The 20,647-nt window shown below is 43.4% G+C and overlaps 1 protein-coding gene across 8 annotated transcripts in view; it reads right to left on the reverse strand.

Annotated features, from left to right (window-relative positions):
• The window catches only part of LOC134345380 (ubiquitin carboxyl-terminal hydrolase 48-like), a 44,198-nt gene extending 34,778 nt beyond the window's left edge, over positions 1-9,420 (reverse strand). Inside the window, exons 1-5 of one of the 8 annotated variants that reach the window (XM_063045941.1) lie at positions 7,913-8,520; positions 6,666-6,768; positions 5,037-5,152; positions 4,216-4,483; positions 2,679-2,767 (exon numbers count right to left, since the gene is read on the reverse strand). Coding sequence is in view for 5 of the 8 variants with exons in the window: in XM_063045936.1 (XP_062902006.1) it covers positions 6,666-6,677 (12 nt within the window). In the remaining 3 variants the exon portion in view is untranslated. Of the gene's footprint in view, positions 1-2,678; positions 2,768-4,215; positions 4,484-5,036; positions 5,153-6,665; positions 6,769-7,912; positions 8,523-8,736 lie in introns of those variants that run through there. The other 7 variants (XM_063045940.1, XM_063045938.1, XM_063045937.1 and 4 more) reach the window with 7 other exon arrangements.
• Between the last annotated feature and the right edge of the window lie 11,227 nt (positions 9,421-20,647).

Raw genomic sequence — 20,647 nt, forward strand, 5'->3', positions numbered from 1 at the left:
GTTTGATTAAGGTGTACAATAAATATTCTTAAGGGATGAACACCACGTGAATATGATACCTTGTGAACAAGACTGTATGGCTGCTCTTGTTCAGTTCCACATGGAGTGTGGCACAAGGAGGAAATGACAGGCCATTGTTCTCCCTGTGACACGGGAATCATTGTTCTCACGAATCAGAATCAGGTTACTTATCACTGATACTTGTCGTGAAATTTGCTGTTTTACGGCAGCAGTACAGTACAAGATGCAAAAATTACCATAATGTACAAGAAATAAAAGAATTGTGGAAAAGAGGAATTGTGAGGTTACGTTTATGGGTTGACTGGCCATTCGGAAATCTGATGGCAGAGGGGAATCAAAATCAGATTTAATATCACCAGCAAATGCAATGAAATTTGTTAACTTTACAGCAGCAGTACAATGATATACATGATAAACAAACAGTGAAAGCAAACTGAATTACAGTACATATATATGTATATGTCTATTAAATAGATAAAATAAGTAGCGCAAAATACTGGATATAAAGTAGTGAGGTAGTGTTCACAGGTTCAATGCCCATTTAGAAATCAGATGGCAGAGGGGAAGAAGCCATTCCTGAATCACTGAGTGTGTGGCTTTTAGCTTCTGTATCTCCTTCCTGGTGGTGACAGTGTGAAGAGGGCCTGAACTTGCTGGTGGGGATCGTTAGTGATGGACTCTGCCTTCCTAAGGCACCGCTCCTCGAAGATGTCTTGGATATTAGAGGCTGGTGCCCTTAATAGAGGTGACTGATTTTCCATGTTTCTGCAACTTATTTTGATAATGTGCAGTGGTGCCCCCATCCCGCATATCAGGCAGTGATGCAGCCAGTTAGAAAGATCTCCACAGCACATTTGTAGATTTTGAGTGTTTATTTGACAAACCAAGTCTCCTCAAACTCCGAAGGAAGTATAGCCACTGGCTTGCCTCATATAGCTGCATCAATATGTTGTGTCCTGGTTAGGTCCTCAGAGATACTGACACCCAGGAACTTGGAATTGGTCACTCTCTCCACTTCTGATCCCTCTTGAGGGTTGGTTTGTCTAGAAGGTGTGTCTAAAGCTCTGAGTGTGAGTCTTCAGGCTCTTGTACCTCCTCCCCATGCCCTAGATGGTGAAGGTCCCTAATGATGGATGCCGCCTTTTGAAGATGCCCACGATGGTGGGAGGCTTGTGCCCATGATGGAGCTGGATGAGTTTACAACCCTCTGCAGCCCCTTTTCACCCTGCACATTGGAGCCTCCACACCAGGTGGCAATGCAACCAGTCAGACTGCTTTCTCCAGTACATATGTAGAAATTTGCCAGAGGCTTTGGTGACATAACAGATATCCTCAAACTCTGCAGCCTTCTTCATGATTGTATCAATGTGTTGGGCCTGGTATAGATCTTCTCAGATGCTGAAGCTCAGGAACTTGAAGCCACTCACCTTTTTCATTTCTGACGCTGAGGACTGGAATGTGTTCTCCTAACTTCCCTTCCTGAAGTCCACAATAAATTTCCTGGTCTTGCTGACATTAAATCCAAGATTGTTGTTGCTACACCACTCAATCAGCCTATACCAGGCTCTATCTCACTCCCATAAACTTCTTATTGCCGTCTGAGATTCTGCCAACAATAGGTGTGTCATCAGTGAATTTTTTAGCTGGTGATTGAGCTGTGTCTAGCCGCACCCTATTCTCTAAAGAATTCATGGCCTATCAATACTTCAAGACTTGACTGATGTGAGAATTGTACAACTGCATTATAAAAGTGACGGATGGGATAAATATCATTTTTTTCCAGGAGTACTGCAGAAGACATTCATGTTGAAGAGGAGATTAACTTTTCATCAGGGAGATAACAAATGCGATCAAAGGTGATGAAGGTATAGTGATAGATAATTATCAAATGATTGCCTGTGTTTAAACCCTTCCTCCATCTTCCTCAGCACTCTCCGGTGACAAAACATTTCACTGTGCAAAGATGGTGTGGTTAACCTTGAGGAATGTCAGACACTCTGTGACCGTTGTGTGTGCTTGAGATGGAAATTTGAACTGACTGAAGGAGAGGAGGCAGTAAGGGTGGGTCACTCTCTGGAAGGTCAGTGCATGAATAGTCATAACCAGGGGCTCTGGCAGAGAAAGACCAGATCAGTGAATGAATTGTAACTATGGCAGAAATATATCAATAAAAATCAGTTTATGAATGCAGTACTAATCGTTCATTGGACACAGAGTCATACAGCACAGAAACAGGCCCTTTGGCCCAATCAATCCATGCTGACCAAGATGTCCATTCAAGCTAAATCAAGTTGCAAGTATTTGGCAAAAATCCTTCTCAACCTTCCCATGTACTTATCCCACCATCTTTTCAAGGCTGTTATTGCAGATGACTCAACCATTTGGCTTCACTTCTTACCCGGGATTTTAAAAACATTCAAAAATTATTTACAGTATGTCCTAGACCATGGGAGAATGGGTGATCAACTTAAGATTGAGCAAACAGTTGAAGGAACATTTAAGGAAATAGGTTGTAAAGAATGACAGGTACTTGTACAGAAATAATGCTAAAGAAGGAAACAGGAAAATGAAAATAAAAGTACAGATCGAATTACAGGTAAACCGAGGCACATTTTAAAAACAAATCAATTATCAGTATCACAACAGATCAATTTTACCTTCAGAATATTATGGTCCTGATCCATTTTGCTATTCAGCTTGTTCACCAGACTGCGAAAACATTCCTCTATATCTCTCTGTTTGTAAACTTCACAAAATGATTTTAAAAAGGTGTTAAAGTAAGCATACAAGTTCAAATAATAGTTGCTTATATTAGCATCGATTTCCCAGTTTAATGTTCTGTGATTATGAATTTTATAATACAAATTGCAGATGTATGAATTTGAAGTAATAAATTGAAAATGTTAGAGGCATTCAGCAGGTCAAACAGCCTCCCGGAGAGAGAAAAGTAGAGCCAATGTTTTAGGTTGACGACCTTCCATCAGATTTTGATGAAAAATTATCAACTTGAAATTTTTGCTATATATTTGCAGAAATCCCTTCAGTACATCAAGTCTGTACCAACCACCCATTTACACAAATCCCATTTTATTTTATTTATTTGTTCAGTGACTCCCTCATTGAGTGTCTGGACAACAATTATTCCATTATGTATCACTGGTAAATTTCTGGTTTATGGGCATCCTCGCCAGACTCCTTGTGCACATCCTCCCTTCATCCCTTCCACCACTTTCTGCCTGGTCTTGCTGAAACCCAGCAGGAAACTTCTGGGACTAATGGTAATTCCGTCACTCTGACTGGGGATGTTATACTGATCTCACCTTTTGCTTAATACCCAAATCTGCCAGCTAACAGATGCAAATCTCGATAATTACCATAAGAAATTCTGCAGTTTAAATTTTAAAATAAATATTGCAATGGGATTTGAACTCAGCTCTCTGGATTGTGAGACCAAATCTCTACTAACTTAACGTCTGTGCCACCTATTATTTCAACCCTGATGAATAACTGGAACTCCAAGTTAATTTACACATGCACTTGCAGAGCATATGGAGTTTGAAACAATTTTTAGTTCATCGAATTGCCTTTGTTTTGTGAGTCCACAAAACTGACCCCAACTATGGAAGATTTCAATCATAAATATACCAAGCAGCAGTGTTGGCGCGTGGCCAAGTGGTTAAGGCGTCGGCCAAGTGGTTAAGTGCTCATGTGCCAGTCATGCATGCAGCCTGTTATAGCCGTTTTGACTAGTATTCTTACTTTTTTAACTTACGTTATTTGTTGTATTTTTTTTCACGGTAACATGTTGAAGCTGCACCCTCTCTAACATGCTGGTGGAGGGAGTTTTATTTGTGTTTTTAGCGCTGGAAAAAGTTACATTCGGACACGTCTCATTAGCGGAACAGCAGTATGGTCGCATTGTTTATTCCAGGGACCAGCTGATTGCGCTTATGCCGGCCGGTTTAGCGAGCAGAGCGGCGGACGTCCCTGCTGAAATCCGGAGGAAAACACACAGAGGATGCAGAGGGAGATCACAAAGGCGAGGAAAGAGGACCGGGTCGAGACAACAGAGACTTTTGGTGAAGAGGGGTTTGGAGGGTAATAAAATGGACGAGTTGACAACGCTAGACAGGCGTCAGAGAACATTTTGGGAGTGCAGTGTTACGTGTTTTACTGGGGCTGCGCGAGACATACCTGATCAAAACTTTTCCATAGATGGCTTCCAGACCGTTCAGGCTGACTGGAAGTGCACTGACAGCGGTAAGCATAAAGGAGTTGGGGGCTTACTGTTCTGGTTAACAATGGATGGTGCAATCCTGGTCATATTACGATTGAGGAACGTGTTTGTAGACCGGATATTGAACTTTTTGCTGTTGGACTCCGGTCATATTCCACCGAGATACAACACTGGGCGTCACGGGAGGTTGTTCCTGCCTGTGGCCACCGAACTTTGCAGCTCCTCCTGTGGATGGTCAGACACCCTGAGCCAATAGGCTGGTCCTGGACTTATTTCCATCTGGCTATGTTTGCATATTGTTGTTTGATTGTTTGTGGTTTTTTTATTGCTATATTTATGCTCTATTCTTGGTTGATGCGACTGTAACGAAACCCAATTTCTCTCCGGATCAATAAAGTATATCTATCTATCTGTCTACTGATCTGAAGGTCGCTAGTTCGAGCCTCAGCAGTGGCAGCGTGTTCTGTCCTTCAGCAAGGCACCTAACCACACATTGCTCTGCAACAACACCGGTGCCAAGCTGTATCGGCCCTTCCCTTGGACAACATCGGTGCCGTGGAGAGGGGACAGTTGCAGCATGGGCAACTGCCAGTCTTCCATACAACCTTGCCCAGGCCTGTGCCCTGGAAACCTTCCAAGGCGTAAATCTATGGTCTCACGAGACTAATGGATGCCTATATATCAAGCAGCAGAATGGTATGGATTTGAGAAACTTTCTTTAAATCAGTAAGCTGGCATACTGCTAACTGATGAAAGCATGGATGTGTCTATTGCTTACCATTCAAATTCAACTGGGAGATCAACTGTTCTGTGCTCAAGGACAGTTCATTCCCATCTGATAATCGTTCAAACAGACATCGCAACTCGCAAATTAATGAATCTTGTTCTTCGCGGCTGCAAAAAATATGAAACAGTGAAATTTTACATTGCTTAAAACCTCTGAGAGGGTCAGCAACTTTAAATCCGCAGCGCTATCATTTCCGAGGACCTGTCCTGGGCCCAGCATTTCAGTGCAATTATGAAGAAAGCACGGCAGCACCTCTACGAAGATTGAGGATGACATCTAAAACTCCAGCCAACCTCTGTAGCTGTGTAGTGACCAGTTTATTGACTGGCTGCATCGTGGTCTGGTACGGAAACACTAATGCTATTGTACTGAGAATCCGATAACAGAGTAGTGGATACAGCCCAGTCCATCACAGGTAAAGCCCTCCTTGCCAGTGAGCTCATCTACATGGAGTTCTGTCACAGGGAACCTGCATCCATCATCAGGAACCCCCACCACCCAGGACATGCTCTCTGCTCCTGTCGCCATCAGGAAGATACAGGAACGCAAGGACTCACACAGCCATGTTCAGGAACAGTTATTACCCTCCAACCATCAGCTCTTGAACCAGAGGATAACTTCACTCAACTTCACTTGCCCATCACTGAAATGTACCCACAACCTCTGGCCTCACTTTCAAGGACTCTGCATCTCATGTTCTCCATATTTATCGATTTTTTTTTCTCTTTTGTATTTACAAGGTTGGTGCCTTTTGCACACTAGTTGTCTGCCCTGTTGGGTGCAGTCTTTAATTGATTGTATGATGGTTATTGAATTTACTGAGTACACCTGCAAGGAACTGAATCGGTTGTATTTGGTGATATATATGTACTTCGGTAATAAATTTACTTTGATCCACATTATGTGTTACCCCTTTGATAAAAATAACCAATTATTTTAATGTGATTTTCCCTTTACAAATTCACGATGATGATTTTACCAGTGTCTTCCAGAAAATCATTGAACTCAGAACTTTTTCCCAATGATGTGGTCACCACAAATATCAATTTGGTACACATCTTAATTTTGAAATGGCCCTGTACCTACAGAATAAATGTTACTTTCCTAAGTCCCCCATTATTTTTAGAATTGAGTTAATCAATCATGACTGAATAATCAATAAGCAATAGAAACTACTGCTGCTGTAAACCATGAACTCCCATTTTCCCCCAATAGGACCACCCTGAGCTGCTGACTATTTCCAATATGTTCTGTCCTTGTTTTAGTCTTGAATAAAAGTACTGAACTTACAGACATCACTATTACATTCCTTCCCCTGGTAATCCCTTACATGTAGTTATCTAGGTTGCATTCCCCATTCCAAATAAACGTTTATCACCAACTTATAAGTTCTAAACTTTTTATCAATCTGGATATTTATTTTCCCCAAAACACAGTGTCCTCCAGTGTAGAAATGGCATCTTTGGCCTAACTGGTCTGTGTTGACCAAGATTCACATCTCAGCTAGTTCCATTTGCCTTTGTTCGGCTAATATCCCTCTAAATGTTTCTTACTGAAGTACCTTTATACACAGTATTTCTATATAAAATAGAGTAGTCATTATGCAATTCTCAATCCTACCTGACAATGCATTCTTTAACCTCCTGGGTCATAAACCATGTCTGAAGTAATGTGTTCAGATAACACGTGGCTCCCTGATTTTTCAATCCAGCAAAACGTTTACCTGTAATGAAACAAGGAAGTAAATAGAAAGCAACACACATCAAAGTTGCTGGTGAACGCAGCAGGCCAGGCAGCATCTCTAGGAAGAGGCGCAGTCGACGTTTCAGGCCGAGACCCTTCCTCAGGACAGACGAAGGGTCTCGGCCTGAAACGTCGACTGCGCCTCTTCCTAGAGATGCTGCCTGGCCTGCTGCGTTCACCAGCAACTTTGATGTGTGTTGCTTGAATTTCCAGCATCTGCAGAATTCCTGTTGTTGAAGTAAATAGAAAAGTTGTTTAATATCCAAATTACCTCAAATCAGTTTCAGGTGGTTCCTTGTAACAATCCTCACAATGTAAGAAAGTATAGCAAAAAGCTTTATGATAAACAGGGAAATTTCAAAACAGCACACTCAGAATGCTGCAGGAACTCAGCAGGACAGGCAGCATCGATGGAAGAGTTCTGCTGAAGGGTCTCTGCCCGAAATCATTGTTCAGATTTCCAACATCTGCACATTTCTCTTGTTTGTGAAAGGACAAAGTATAAATGGGTAAAAGAAGATGATATATATTTGTATTGTAGATTACATGAGATAAAGCCCAGAGTAGGCTCTGCCAACCCTTCGAACTGCGCGGCCCAGCAACCCCCAAATTAACCCTAACACAATCAGATGACAATTTACCATCACCAATTAACTTATCAACTGGTGTGTGAGAGTATTAGAGATGTTCCACCAGCAACTGAACCAGACCCGAAAAAAAGAGATATTAAACAGTATTTTGGAAACAGAAAGATGCCACAATTTTGAGAATTATTCAGAGAATGTCAAGAGCCAAGAGTGCAAAGGTTGAATAAATGACTACCAGGTTAAAACAGTGAAATGCGCAGTTCCAAGTTCGGTGTTACAGTAATACAGAAACTCTTGAACAGCATGGAAGACTGGGGCAGAGGGAAATCATTTGAGGTATTTCAAAATAACGCCCAATACCTACAATATGAATGTGCTACGACTACTGATCGCGTTCTTTTAACTTCATCCACCACTGAACGCTGATCCTTGAGTTGTGACGAGCCATTCCACTTCGAATTGACTTCTCACCCTCGCCCGTGGCACCCACACCCCCCCCCCCAACTCCGCACGGGGCCGCTGCTTTCATCACCTTACCTGGTTTACTGCCCATCGTTTTCTTGCGGTCTGTAAAACATTAACAAGTTGCTATGTACGAGAAAGTGGCGGGGGGGAGAGGGAGAGGGGGGAGAGGGGGAGGGGGAAGAGGAAGAGGGGAGGGGGAAGAGGAAGAGGGGAGGGGGAAGAGAGAGGGAGGGGGAAGAGAGAGGGAGAGGGGGAAGAGAGAGGGAGGGGGAAGAGAGAGGGAGAGGGGGAAGAGAGAGGGAGAGGGGGAAGAGAGAGGGAGAGGGGGAAGAGAGAGGGAGAGGGGGAAGAGAGGGAGAGGGGGGAAGAGAGAGAGAGAGAGAGAGAGAGAAAGAAAGAAAACACACTGTTCTGCAACGCATTATGCTTAAATTCAACCAGAGAATTCGTCTTATCAGGAGCTCAAAACCGAAACATTTGTTTTTACAGTAGCATATAGATGGTTAAGGGTGATTTACGCTTCATACTTTGATAGCCGATAGACTTTAGGAACATATAAACAAACACTTTCAGTTTCACTTTTCTGAACCATGGGGCGGTCTCTACAGAGCGGAAAAAATAAGGAGTTATAGGTTCAGTACACTATGGCGCCCACTTGCGCTCGTTACAAGCATGTTGTACAGAAAAATATTGCTTTACAGTATAGGCAATTGTCGCCGGATCTTTCAGGTGGGATTTAAAACCAATTTGTTTTGATTTGGATTTCAGGAGCGGGGAGCCCATCGACTATGTCCTGGGCCCAGTAGTATTGGCCATCCAATTCCGTGTGTGAGAGCGGAGGACGACTTTAATCCACCCCACTCGTCTTTGAATGCATATAATATATTTGGACAAACCTTTGCGGTTACGCGAGTCTTTATTCCTGGTCCTCTTGCAAATGCTAGCAGCTGAGTTGTAACGAGAAGGAAGTTAAGCCATTCGGACAGGAAACTAATTGGCCGATAGGATATTGCTGACAACTGGCAGGGGTGAGACAACCTCCCCAGAGAGCTGAGAACTGTTGGCAGACCGCAAATGGCGCATGTACAGTCAGACGACCAAGGTTGATTATGCACATAAACACCGGGCTGGTGGGCTGAAGTCCTGGGTCAATTCGGACAAGTCATTAAGTTTGTTCAGAAGTTTGCAGATCCTCAGTAAATTTCACTCTCGATCAAATCAGGAGAGCAGCAGACATGGAATGGGATTTTGAGAAGGTCCAGCTGAATGGTGGATTCGGGCAAAGTTTCCCACCCTATGAATCTGATGTGGTGCTGAAAATAAGGGGTGATATCACAACATTAGCGAGAAACAAGACTTTTTTTTGTGCTAAGAGTTGTATTTGTTCTTTTTGTTGGTATAACTCACTGGCTCAGAAGGTGCTGTTGAAGTAACTTAATGAGAAGCCCAGATAAATGAGATTTCTTGGGATCATATCGCTCAGTTACAGGCCTCTTGCCCATGTCATCCATGTTGATCGTGATGCCTATCCATGTTAATTCTATTTGTCCACGTTAGGTCTGTATTCCTCAATGCCTATTCTGTCCAAGCAGCTTGTCCAAATCATTTATTTAAGCTTTGTGATTGTATCTGCCTCTGTTGCTCCCTCCAGAATCAGAATCGGGTTTATTTTCACTGACATATGTTATGGCATTTGTTGTTTTGTTACAGCAGTATAGTGCAAGATGTAAACAATCACCACGGTCACAATAACTGAAGAGATCCCGCACGGTGAGTACAGGAAGTTAGAGAAGGGGCTAAGAGCAGGACCTCCAAAGTAGTCATCTCTGGATTCCTGCCGGTGCCACGTGTTAGTCAGGGCAGGAATAGGATGATGAGTGGAACAGATTAATGAGTGGCTGAGGAACAAGTTCAGGGGGCAGGGTTTCAGCTTCTTGAATATTTGGAACCATTTCTGGGACAGGGTAACCTGTAAAAGAGGGACAGTTTGCAACTAAACTAGAAGGGAACCAATATCCTGGCTGGTAGATTCATGAGTGCTACTTGGGAGGGTTGAAACTACTTTAGCCTGGTGTGGGAAGCAGAGCACCAGGTCAAAAAGTGGAGGGGTGGAGAGGAAAGTAGATGTCAAAGCAAGTGAAAATGGACAGGAGCATAGTAATAGATAAAATGGAATGGATAGTGTGAAATGCGTCTATTTTAATGCTTGGTGTATTATGGATAAAGGGAATGAACTTCTAGCATGGATCAGTACATGGAACTGTGGTGTTGTGGCCATTACAGACACTTGGTTGAGAGAGGGACAGGAATGGGTGCCTAATATTCCAGGGTTTCAATGTTTTAGGAAAGATAGAGAGGGATATAAAAGAGGAGGGGGAGTTGAATGATGACTCAGGGTAAGTATCACAGCTGCTCTCAGAGGGGACGTAATAGAGGGCTCATATAAATGGGTAGAATTTTAAAAAAAAAGGAGACACTCTGATGGGATTGTACTACAGACTCACAATAGTCACTGGGATATTGAGGAACAGATATGCAGGCAGGTTTATATGCAGGAAGGATGTCGAGCCTTTGGAGAGAGTGCAGAAGAGGTTTACCAGGATGTTGCCTGGATTAGAGGGCATGTGCTATCACAAGAGGGGCAGTGTTATTTTTACACGGATACTGGTGGGTGCCTGGAATGTGCTGCCTTGTGTGATGGTAGAGACAGAAACATTAAAGAATTCTGAGAGACATTTAGAAAGGCACATGAATGTGAGAAAAAAGAAGGATATGGACATTGTGCAGGCAGGAGGAACTAATTAATTGGCTCAGCTCTGAATTATGGGCCAAGTGGTCTGCTCCAGGGCTGTACCATTCTGTGTTCTTTGTTCTATAAAGATAAACAGGTAGATGGATGGTGCAAAAGAGGAGTCATAAAGTACAGTTCATAGGTTCATGGACCATCCATAAATTGATGGTAGAGGGGAAGAAGCTGTTCCTAAAACATTGAGTATGATTCTTCAGGCTCCTGTACCTCCATGACGCTATTAGGAGATGGAATGTCCCAGATGGTGAGGGTCCTTAATGATGGATGCCTCTTTCTTTAGACACTGCCTTTTGAAGATATCCTCAATGGTGAGGGGCTGAGCCTGTGATGGATCTGGATGAGTTTACAACCCTCTGCACCTTTTTCCAATCATGCGCATTGGAACCGCCATACCAGGAGTGATAAGACCATAAAACAATAAGACATAAGAGCAGAATTCAGGCATTTGGCCCACCAAGTCTGCTCTGCCATTCAATCATGGTTGATTCTTCTTTCCCCCTCCCTGGCCTTCTCCCAATAACCTTTGACACTATGGCCAATCAAGAACATATCAATATCCGCCTTAAATACAATCAACGACCTGGCCTCCACAGCTGCCTGTGATAACAAATTCCGCAAATTCACCACCTCTGGCAAAAGAAATGTCTCTGCATCTCTGTTTTAAATGGATGCCCCTCCATGCCCCCTTGTCCTAGACTCCCCCACCATGGGAAACATCCATTCCATATCTACTCTGTCTAGGCCTTTCAACTTTCAAAAGGTTTCAATGGGATCAGCCCTCATCCATTCTAAATTCCAGTAAGTACAGACCCAGAGCTATCAAATGTTCCTTATATGATAACCCTTTTATTCCCAGAATCATCCTTGTCAATCTCCTCTGAACCCTTTCCAGTGCCAGCACATCTTTTCTTAGATAAGGAGCCCGAAACTGTTCACAGTATTCAAGGTAAGGCCTCACCAGTGCCTTATAAAACCTCAGCATTACATCCCTGCTCTTGTTTTCTAGACCTCTTGAAATGAGTGCTAGCATTGCATTTGCCTTCCTCCCCACAACTCAACCTGCAAGTTCACCTTTAGGGTTCTGCACATGGACTCTCAAGTCCTTTTGCAACTCAGATTTTTGGATTTTCTCCCCATTTAGAAAATAGACTGCTCATTTATTTCTTCTAACAAAGTACATGACCATGCATTCTTCAACATTGTATTTCATTTTCCACTTCCTTGCCTATTTTCCGAACTCAAGTCATTCTGTAGTCTTCCTGTTTCTTCAACACTACCTGCCCCTCCACCAATCTTCATATCATCTGCAGACTTGGCGGCAAAGCCATATATTCCATCATCTAAATCATTAATATATAGCATAAAAAGAAGTGGTCCCAACACCGACCCTTTCAGAACCCTCTAGTTACTGGCTGCCAACCAGAAAAGGATCCTTTATTTCCCCAGTTGTTGCCTCCAGCCAATCAGCTAATGCTCTAACCATGCTAGTAACTTTCCTGTAATACCATAGGCTCAAACAAACAGCTCTAACAAACCTGCCCATGAGAATATTATCCCCCTTGGGTTCACGTGAAACCCATCCCTTTTATGCAGGTCATACCTCCCTCAGAAGAGATCCCAATGATTTAAAAACCTGAAGCCCTGACCCCCGTACCAACTTCTCAGCCACACATTTATCTCTCAAAGATGTCCTGTTTCTGCCCTCACTATCAGGTGGCACAGGTAGTAATTGAGAAATTACTACCCTGGAGGTCCTGCTTCTCAGCTTTCTGCCAAGCTCTCCAAGTTCTCTAATCAGGACCTCTTTGCTTTTCTTTCCTTGGTCACTGGTACCAATATGTACCAAAACATCTGGCAGCTCTCCCTCCCCCTCCAAAATGCTGTGGACGTGATCTGAGATGTCCCTGACTCTGGCACCTGGGATGCCACATATTATCCGTGTTCTGTCCAGGTCCACAGAATCTCCATTCTCTTCCTCTGACTATTGAATCCCCTATCACTAACGCTTTCTTCTTCCCCCCCCTTTCTCTTCTGCACCACAGGCCCATGCTCGGTGTCAGTAACCTGCTCTCCGTAGCATTCCCCTGAGAAGTTATCCCCCACAACTGTATCCAAAATGGTACACTTACTGTTGAGGGGAATAGCCACAGGGGTGCTCTGCACTAACTAGCTATTTACCATCCCATTCCTTCTCCTGACAGTCATACAGCTACCCACCTCCTGCAACTTAGGGGTGACCACTTCCCTGTAACTCTGATCGGTGATCTCCTCACTCTCCTGTACAAGCCGAAGGCCAATCAGCTGCTGCTCCAGATCCCTAACATGGTATACAAGGAGCTGCAGCCGGATGCACTTCATGCAGATGTAGCTCGCTATGAGACACTGAGTCTCCCAAGTCTCCAGGTGAACAATGGCCATTTAAACTACAATAAGTATAATTTGGAAGAGGGGACTGAGTGTAGCATAGCAAACTTTGCTGATGACACTAAACTGAGTGGAAAAGCAAATTGTACAGAGGATGTGGAGAGTCTGCAGAATGATATAGATAGGTTAAGTGAATGGGCCAAGGTCTGGCAGATGGAATACAATGTTGGTAAATGTGAGATCATCCACTTTGGAAGGAATAGTAGAAGAGCAGATTATTTTTTAAATGGTGAAAGACTGCAGCATGCTGTTGTGCAGAGGGACTTGGGAGTGCTTGTTCATGAATTGCAAAAAGTTGGCTTGCAGGTACAACAGGTTATTAAGAAGGCAAACAGAATGTTGGCCTTCATTGCCTGAGGGATTGAATTCAAGAGCAAGGAGGTCATGCTGCAACTATACAGGGTACCGGTGAGGCTGCACCTGGAGTACTGTGTGCAGTTCTGGTCTCCATTATCCAGGATATACTGACTTTGGAGGCAGTGCAGAGGAGGTTCACCAGGTTGATTCCAGAGATGAAGCGGTTAACCTATGAGGAGAGATTGAGCTGCCTGGGACTATACTGTCTGGAATTCAGAAGAATGAGAGGGGATCTTATAGAAACATACAAAATTTTGAAAGGGATAGATAAGATAGAAGTAGGAAAGTTGTTTCCATTGGTAGGTGAGACATTGCCTCAAGATTCAGAGGAGAAGATGAGGAGAAACTGTTTTTCCCAGAAAGTGGTGAATCTGTGGAATTCTCTGCCCAGGGAAGCAGTTGAGGCATCTTCACTAAATACAAATGTTTGTATATTTAAGATACAGTTAGATAGGTTTTTACATAGTAAGGGAATTAAGGGTTATGGGGAAAAGGCAGGTAGGTGGAGCTGAGTTTACAGACAGATCAGCCATGATCTTATTGAACGGCAGGGCAGGTTCAATGGGCCGGACGGCTTACTCCTGCTCCTATTTCTTATGTTCTTATGTACCACTGACACAGCAAAAAAAAAGGAGGAAAACGGAGACTTACATGTACCACTTACCCAGAGTCGAAGCCTCCTGTGAGCCAAAGCTTGATGCTACCTATGAGAAACGTTCTTGCTGTGCGCTGCTCACGCTGCTGACTGCAGCCACTCAGAATGCTCCCCTTGGTACATCTCATGAAACTTGATGGAGTCTTTGGTGACATGCCAAATCTTAATGAAGCACAGGTGTCGACATGCTTTCTTCATGATTGTGATTGTATCAATGTGTTGGGCCCAGGCTAGATCCTCTGAGAAGCTGATGCCCAGGAATTTGAAGCTGCTCACATTTTCCACTGTTGACCCCCATGAGGAACAGAATGTGATTTCCCAATTTTCCCTTCCTGAAGTCCATAATCACTTCTTTGATCTGATACTGTGCAAGGTTATCTCTGAGGCACCACTCAGCCAAATAAAAGGGCGTAGAGAATGCCCAGGAAATTATAGACCAGTGAGTCTTACTTCGATGGTTGGGAAATTGATGGAGAAGATCCGGAGAGGCAGGATTTATGAATATTTGGAGAGGTATAATATGATTAGGAATAGTCAGTATGGCCTTGTCAAGGGCAGGTCGTGCCTTAAGAGCCTGATTGAATTTTTTGAGGATGTGACTAAATACATGGATGAAGGAAGAGCAGTAGATGTAGTGTATATGGATTTCAGCAAGGCATTTGATAAGGTACCCCATGCAAGGCTTATTGAGAAAGTAAGGAGGCATGGGATCCAAGGGGGCATGGCTTTGTGGATCTAGAACTGGCTTGCCCACAGAAGGCAAAGAGTGGTTGTAGATTGGTCATATTCTGCATGGAGGTCGGTGACCAGTAGTGTGCCTCAGGGATCTGTTCTGGGACCCTTACTCTTCGTGATTTTTATAAATAACCTGGATGAGGAAGTGGAGGGATGGGTTAGTAAGTTTGCTGATGACACAAAGGTTCGAGGTGTTGGCTAGTGTGGAGGGCTGTCAGAGGTTAGAGCGGGACATTGATAGGATGCAAAACTGGGCTGAGAAGTGGCAGATGGAGTTCAACCCAGATAAGTTTGAAGTGGTTCATTTTGGTAAGTCAAATATGATGACAGAATATAGTATTAATGGTAAGACTCTGGGCAGTGTGGAGGATCAGAGGGAACTTGGGGTCTGAGTCCATAGGACGCTCAAAGCAGCTGCGCAGGTTGACGCTGTGGTTAAGAAGGCATACGGTGTATTGGCCTTCATTAATCATGGAATTGAATTTAGGAGCCGAGAAGTAATGTTTCAGCTATATAGGACCCTGGTCAGACCCCACTTGGAGTACTGTGCTCAGTTCTGGTCGCCTCACTACAGGAAGGATGTGGAAGCCATAGAAAGGGTGCAGAGGAGATGTACAAGGATGTTGCCTGAATTGGGGATCATGCCTTATGAAAACAGGTTGAGTGAACTCAGCCTTTTCTGCTTAGGGCGGCAGAGGATGAGAGGTGACCTGATAGAGGTGTATAAGATGATGAGAGGCATTGATCGTGTGGATAGTGAGAGGCTTTTTCCCAGGACTGAAATGGTTTCCACAAGAGGACACAGGTTTAAGGTGCTGGGGAGTAGGTACAGAGGTGATGTCGGGGGTAAGCTTTTTACACAGAGAGTGGTGAGTGCGTTGAATGGGCTGCCGGCAACAGTGGTGGAGGTGGATACGATAGGGTCTTTTAAGAGACCTTTGGATAGGTACATGGAGCTTAGGAAAATAGAGGGCTATGGGGAAGTCTAGTAATTTCTAAGGTAGGGACATGTCCAGCACAACTTTGTGGGCCGAAGGGCCTGTATTGTGCTGTAGGTTTTCTATGTTTCTATGTTTCTCTCACTCCTGTATATCTCTTCATCACCATCTTCTAGATAACCACTACTCTTTAAGTGAAAAATCTATTCATCAGATTGCCTTTAAATTTCTTTTCTCTCTCCATAGAACTCTGCACTTGAGTAGCAGACACCCCTACCCTTGTAAAACAATTCTGGCTACCTATCCTATCTATGCTCCTCATAATTTTATAAACCTCTATAAGATCAGCACCCCACCGCCTAAATTCATGTGGGAATTAACCCAGCCTCTCCTTTTTCTCATTATAACTACAGCCCTCCATTTCAGGTGACACTTGATGAAGACACAAGAGAATGCAGATGCTGGAATCTGGAGCAACAAATAGTCTGATCAGCAGGTTGAGCAGCATTGGTGGGAGGAAAGGAATTGTCAATATTTTGGGTGGAAACACTGCATCCAGATCCTGAACATCTGGTGAATCTCTTCTGCACTCTCTCTGTGGCTACCATATCTTTCCTGTAATGTAGCAACCAGAACTGTACAGGATATTGAAGTGGAGTCTCTCTAACATTTTGCACAATTGGAAATGGACATCACAATAATTATACTCAGTGCCTCAGCTTGTAAAAGCCATGATTCAAGATTGAAGTTTATTATCACATGTACATCGTCACATGCAGTGAGATATGTTATTTTCATGTTGGGGCAGCATTCAAGTGTTGCCACACATTCTGGTGCCAACATAGAATGCCCACAAAGCTTGCAGAACAACACAGGACACAACAACAGCAAAACCCACCCCATTCCTCCCTCCCATCCACACACATACACAATCCTCTAACCCCAAGACAGTCCATCTTCATCGGCATTCAGCCCCCAGCGGACCCAGGATCAGATTCGGACATGCAGACATTGGGTCGTCAGCTACCCCAGTGGACTCGCATCAATTCACAGATCCAGGCTCCTCAACCTCCGGAACTCTGATTGAACCTCAGGCCTCGATCCTTGTCATTGATCCCAGAACCCACCAATCACCAAACACCAGGCTTCAAACTCTGAGCTCACTGATGGCAGAAGCCTAAATACTAGGCCTCAAATTCTGGTCTGATTTGTGACGTCAGTGGGTCATTGGACTTCATTCTTCCCGTCTACATGGAACTCCAACTCTGGAACCCACTGACATCTTGCTGGCCTGGGGGTGGGGGGTGGGGGTACCAGCCTTTGTCCACACCAGCCTGCAGGTCCAACATCTGGCTGGACAATCCGGCCCAACCTGTGTGTGCCCCAAGTTCACATCCCTGGCCTTTGAATGTGGAGCGGGGACTTCAGACTCTAGTCTGTCCTCTAATTACCCCACATCTCTGTCCCTAAACTCAAACCGGATCCCTAACTTCCCTCTCTGTCCACAAAATCATCCTCATGAACCCAAAAAGAAATGAGCAGTTTCAATAGAGATCATAGTTTGCTGCCATCTTATGGCTCTTTGCCAGCTTATCAAATGGCATTCTCTTCTGGCAGATTGTTCCACATAGCCACCATGCACTGTGTAAAACAAACCTGTCTCTCAGATCACCTTTAAATCTTTCTCCTATCACCTTTTACACAGGTCCCCCAGAAAAAGACTGTATTATCTCCCCTATCTATGCCTCTAAAAACTATATAAATCCCTACAACGTCACTGCTGAGTCTCCTTTGCACCTGGGAAACTGTTCTAACTCAAACCCTCTGGTATAGACAACATTTCGATGAATCTTTTCTGCGAATCTTAATCACATCTTTCTTATACATTGGCAACCAGAACTAAACACAACAGTCCAAGTGTAGACAAACCAATGATTTGTCCAACTGTAACAATATATCCCAACTCCTCTACTCAAGTTCTCCGCTAATGAAAGCAACCATACATATGTCTTCTTCACGCCTGTCTACTTGTGTTACCACATTTAGAGAACTCTTGTTACTGCATCTCTAGCTCTCTCTGTTCTACAACATTCTCCAAGGCCCTGGCATTTACCGTGCAAGTCCAGCCACATTTTACCCAGCCAAGATGTCCACTGCCACCTAACATCAAGCTAATTTTGTATTCAGACAGAAGCCTCAAACTCAAGCAGATCAGCTCCAAGTCCAGGGCTAATGAAGTAACCTATTTTATTGTTCTTAAAGAAGTCAAAGTTCAGTTGATTGTCCTATGCACAAGTACATGTATGCACATGCTTACTTGCAGCTGCATCAGAGGCAGATAATATCAGAGACAAAACTTTCACAAGAAGAACATAATTAAACATAAATGATACAAGAAAAAGTTCAATTTAGAACAAATAAAAACAAAGAATCTTCTTACCAATGTTAGGGAATCAAGAACTGGAGGACAAATGTTTAAGATGAGCGGGAAGAGATTTAATAGAATTTGAGGCAAATTTTTCACCCAGAGACTGGTTAGAATATGGAATGAGCTGCTAGAGGAAGTGGTTAAGGCAATGGTTAACAACATTTAAAACTTACTTGGACAGGTACTGTACACAAACAAGGAATGTGGGCCAAATACAAGCGAATGAGATTAGTTTAGATGGAAATGTTGGATGACATAGACTAATTGGACCAAAGTGCCTGTTTCCATGTCATTTGACTCTTTGACTCTGAAGCCGATTGCAGAGTCAAGTCGTCAATGTGGTCATGTCGTTGCTGCACTGAGTTTTCAATTACATTTTATGTTTTCTAATGTATCTGAATACATTCTCCTGAAACCCTGACACCTACTTATCCATCATCTGCAGCAGCTGAGAGATCCTTCCCTTCGTGCTTCATGTACAGATAACTTGACAATTGTTTGGTATTGTCACATGTACCAGGATACAGTGAATGCTTTGATTCGCATGCCATCCAGACTGGTAATTCTAACCACCAGTACTTTGAGGTGATACAAAAAGGGGAAAAACAAACTGCAGAACGTAGTTTTACAGTTACAGAAAGAGTGTAGACAGGTAGACAAGGAGTAAGGGCAACAATGACCATGATCAACTTGTTTGCATTACCTATTTTCTTTGACCACTGTTGCCCACCTATGATTGCTTACAAGATATTTTGTCCCCTTTGCCCACTTTTTCTCCATATTACTTCCTGTGGTTTCATCAATGGCCCGTTGGCTAATTCACCGTGGATGCATCGACAGAACCAGCCTTACTTGGGTTCTCCAGCACTACATTGGGGAACTGATGCTCAGATCTGAAACAAGAAGAGAGTTGCAGTGGAATCCGAGACTTCAGTCATTTCAGTCCAGGAAGTTAGGATTGAAAATAATGCCATTGGCACCATCTTGTCAAATTGCCAGATGCTGGACACATTGGAACACAGTACTCACTGCCATTGAAGGAAAGGAAAACTTTTACAGCAAAAAAATCAAGATTAATGTCATAAAATTGAATAGGAAAATGGTTCATTTAATATCGGAGAATATATATGTTATACAACCTGAAATTCTTGCTCTACACAGACATCCACAAAAACAGAGGAGAACCCCAAAGAATGAATGACAGTAAAACGTTAGATCCCAAAGTTCCCTCTCACCCTGCTCTGCACAAGCGGCAGCAGAGCATCAACCCTCCCCCTCCCCCACTTATTTCAGCAGGAAGCATCAGCACCCACCACCCACCAAACAAAAAATGCAAAACCCCAGAGAGAGACCATGATCTACAATCCAACAAAATCTAATGGTCACCAGACAATCCAACATGCCACAGGATCACTCGATCAATAACAAGGGACAGAGAGGTGTCACCACCTCTCTGAAAATGTGCCAACTGTTGAAAAGAGAGAAGAAAAATATTCTAATAATGGCATAAAACCACATTTTTTAATAACTAAGCAAGGACTTGCACGAGGAAAAAAAGCAGAACATTCCACATGAACAATCTCTTCTGATTTCTTCGACTGTTCATTCCCTTCCATTGACGCTGCCTGATTCGCTACATTCCTCCAACCCACCCCACATCCAGTCCCCGTATTGCTCCAGATCCCACCCTCTGCGCTCTCTTCTGTCTCTTCTACACGAAGCATGAAGCGTTCAATTGAACCCAATTTCTCATTACTAAGGTCAACATATACACAGAAGGTATACCAATCAATGCACTCAAACTGCTGGAGGAAATCAGCAGGCCAGGCTGCATCTATGGAAAGGAGTAAATAGTCGACGTTTTGGGCCCAGATCCTTCATCAGAATATAAACCAAATCTACTTTTGTAATCACTAGCTTATATACACACATTAAAGCCACGATTGCGTCTCATGTCACTGAATCATATCACAGGCGATATAAACACAGGTCACTGCAGTTCAAATCTTCTTCAGTGTGCATTTTCAATCTTCTATTCTACTGCTCCTCCAACTAGTTCTGTTATGACGAGTATTGTGGATTTGTCCCTGATCTGGTAATGGGAGAATGATTTCTCGTTTTCTAGTTGCTTGTCGCTGAAATTCAGGCGCAGAGCATCCACATTCACGACACCTTAAAAAGAGAGAAATTGAGAAAAGAGCGAACCATTAACCAACCCTGATTAATAAATATGAAAACTAAACATACTGAAGTTCAGCATTGACTCGAGAAACTGAATTCAAAGTAAACAATGCCGCCTCGACCGGCGAAGCTACTCGGAATATCTAGCTGCCCATTGTCAACTTCCTGGTTAGTCTATCTAACCAATTTAGAAACTGACATGATATGTTATTCAAGTACCTAATAAAGATGGCATTTTGGTTATCAGCATTTTTTTAAAGGTAACGATCTTCATTGCATT

Source organism: Mobula hypostoma, chromosome 4 (assembly GCF_963921235.1).
Source record: "Mobula hypostoma chromosome 4, sMobHyp1.1, whole genome shotgun sequence".
In the NCBI taxonomy this organism is placed as follows: Eukaryota; Metazoa; Chordata; class Chondrichthyes; order Myliobatiformes; family Myliobatidae; genus Mobula; species Mobula hypostoma.